At 63.9% G+C, this 1,863-nt stretch overlaps 1 protein-coding gene across 1 annotated transcript; it reads right to left on the reverse strand.

Moving 5' to 3' along the window:
• Nucleotides 1–1,099: 1,099 nt before the first annotated feature.
• On the reverse strand, nucleotides 1,100–1,861 carry LOC104987771 (kelch domain-containing protein 7B-like; the record flags this gene model as incomplete). Its single annotated transcript, XM_010838834.1, has 1 exon — nucleotides 1,100–1,861. A coding segment is annotated over one exon (762 nt), but the record flags the coding sequence as incomplete, so codon positions are not given.
• Between the last annotated feature and the right edge of the window lie 2 nt (nucleotides 1,862–1,863).

A 1,863-nucleotide genomic window follows, 5' to 3' on the forward strand; every position in this document is an offset into this window, starting at 1 on the left:
TGAGGCCAAGCGCGCGCAGTAGGCCCCCGGGCGGAACCACAGCGACCCCAACTCACGGCCTGGGCACAGAGCTTGTTTCTCAATAAACTTATTTTCAAGCACCTCAGGATCCTTTCTGTCTCACCCAGCTGCATTCAGGCCCTGTCAGCAGCACATGAGACGGGCGAGACGCAGATGCTCTGATGAAGCAGAGGGCTCAGTACTAGTGGCGCTGAACTGAGAACAAGGGAAAAGGAGCCGGACAGGCGGGACACGGGCGGCGTTCAGGCGCGTTTATTTGCCTTCCCACAGTGAGTTCCAAAGGGCTGGGGAGAACGTCGTTACTCGGCTGCGTGTCTGGGGCGCTGTGCTGGGCACTCGGGTGTGCCCCTATGTTCTCACGGCCCCATTTCAGACGGGAAAAGCCATGGTAGATGTCTCATCCACACGGCGAATGAGGGGCTGGTGGAAAGGGGGGCAGGCTCCTGCAGGGGCTGAACCAGAGGGAGAGACTGCACCAAGCTGCAGAGGGGTGTGAGCTGAGTGGTCCTGGCTGGCCTGGGCGAGGGTCTGGGCGGGGGTTACTGCCAGGAGGACACTCACAGACAAGGGTTCTCAGCCTTGAGGTCAGTTAGACAAAAGAGGGCTTCAGAGCTGTCCAACATAGAACCAGCCAGACTCTGGAGGCCTCAGGCCAGGTAGAAAGCCCTGGGGACTCCTCTGGTCTCCCTTCTCACCCCCTTGAGTGCTCCTTGCCTGGCCTGGAGCCCCCGGGTCAGGTCAGGCAGTAGGGTGATACTGTGAGAGGGTCTCTGCCTGGGGGACGGATGGGTGAGTGGGCTGAGGCCCCAGGCAGCCAGGGAAGGGTTAAACAGGAAGCAGCTTGGGCCCGGTTGGGAAGTAAGATGCCAGCAACCAGCTCCCAGGCACTGAGGGCTGGGGCTCTGAGGGGAGCAGGCACAGAGGAAGGGGGGCTGGAAGGGGGGAGTCAGGAGGCTCATTAGAACAGAAAAGGAAAGTCATCCCAGTAACAGCAGCAGAAGGTTCTGCACCGCAGCCTCCTCCCAGGGCGCCTCCCGCCTGTCAGACCTGCCCCAAGGTCTCCCGGGAGAGCAGCCAGTCAGAGGGCAGTCTGCAGTGGGCCCCTGGCAGGAAGAGTCAGGGTGAACGGGCAGAGGACCCCTTTGGTCCCCAGGGGGAAAGGCTGCAGCTCCTTGGCCTGGAACTGGGCGGTCCCCTCGGAGACGGTGAAGGTGGCTGTGACTTGGTGGTTGAGGCAGTAGATCGTGTTGCCCAGCACAGCGCAGCGCAGCGGGGTGGGGGCGGGCAGTGGCAAGGAGGCAGCCCGGCTCCAGGAGCTCGTCACGGTGTTGTAGCGCATCACCGCGGCGCCCACGCCCCGCAGAAGGTCAAAGCGATACAGGAAGCCCCCCAGAGCCACCATGTCGCTGGACCGCCGGTGGCTGGCACTGTAGGGGCACTCATCCCACGCATCCTTTGTGGGCCGGTACCTGAGCAGCCGGTGGAAGAGATGGCCCCCGGTGACGTAGATGTCCCCCTGGCAGGCCACAGCGTCGTGAGCCACGGGAAAGGCACCCTCAGGGAGGGGCGCGCGGGGGCTCCAGGCGTCCGCACGCGGGTCGTAGCACTCCATGCTGTACAGGCACTCGCCCCCGATGGCGTAGAGCAGCCCATCCAGGGCCACTAGTTTCAGCTGGGCGCGCGCCTGCTGCATGGGCCGCACCTGGCTCCAGATGTTGGTCAGAGGGTTGTAGCAGAACACCTCGTTGCAGCAGACAGCCTCGGCGCCAGACCCACGGACGCCCCCCGCCAGGAACAGGTAGTTGTGCAGAGTGCAGAGGCCGCAGCCTCGCAGCGGGGCCT

Source organism: Bison bison, unplaced genomic scaffold, assembly GCF_000754665.1.
Source record: "Bison bison bison isolate TAMUID 2011002044 unplaced genomic scaffold, Bison_UMD1.0 scf7180017846185, whole genome shotgun sequence".
NCBI lineage: Eukaryota > Metazoa > Chordata > Mammalia > Artiodactyla > Bovidae > Bison > Bison bison.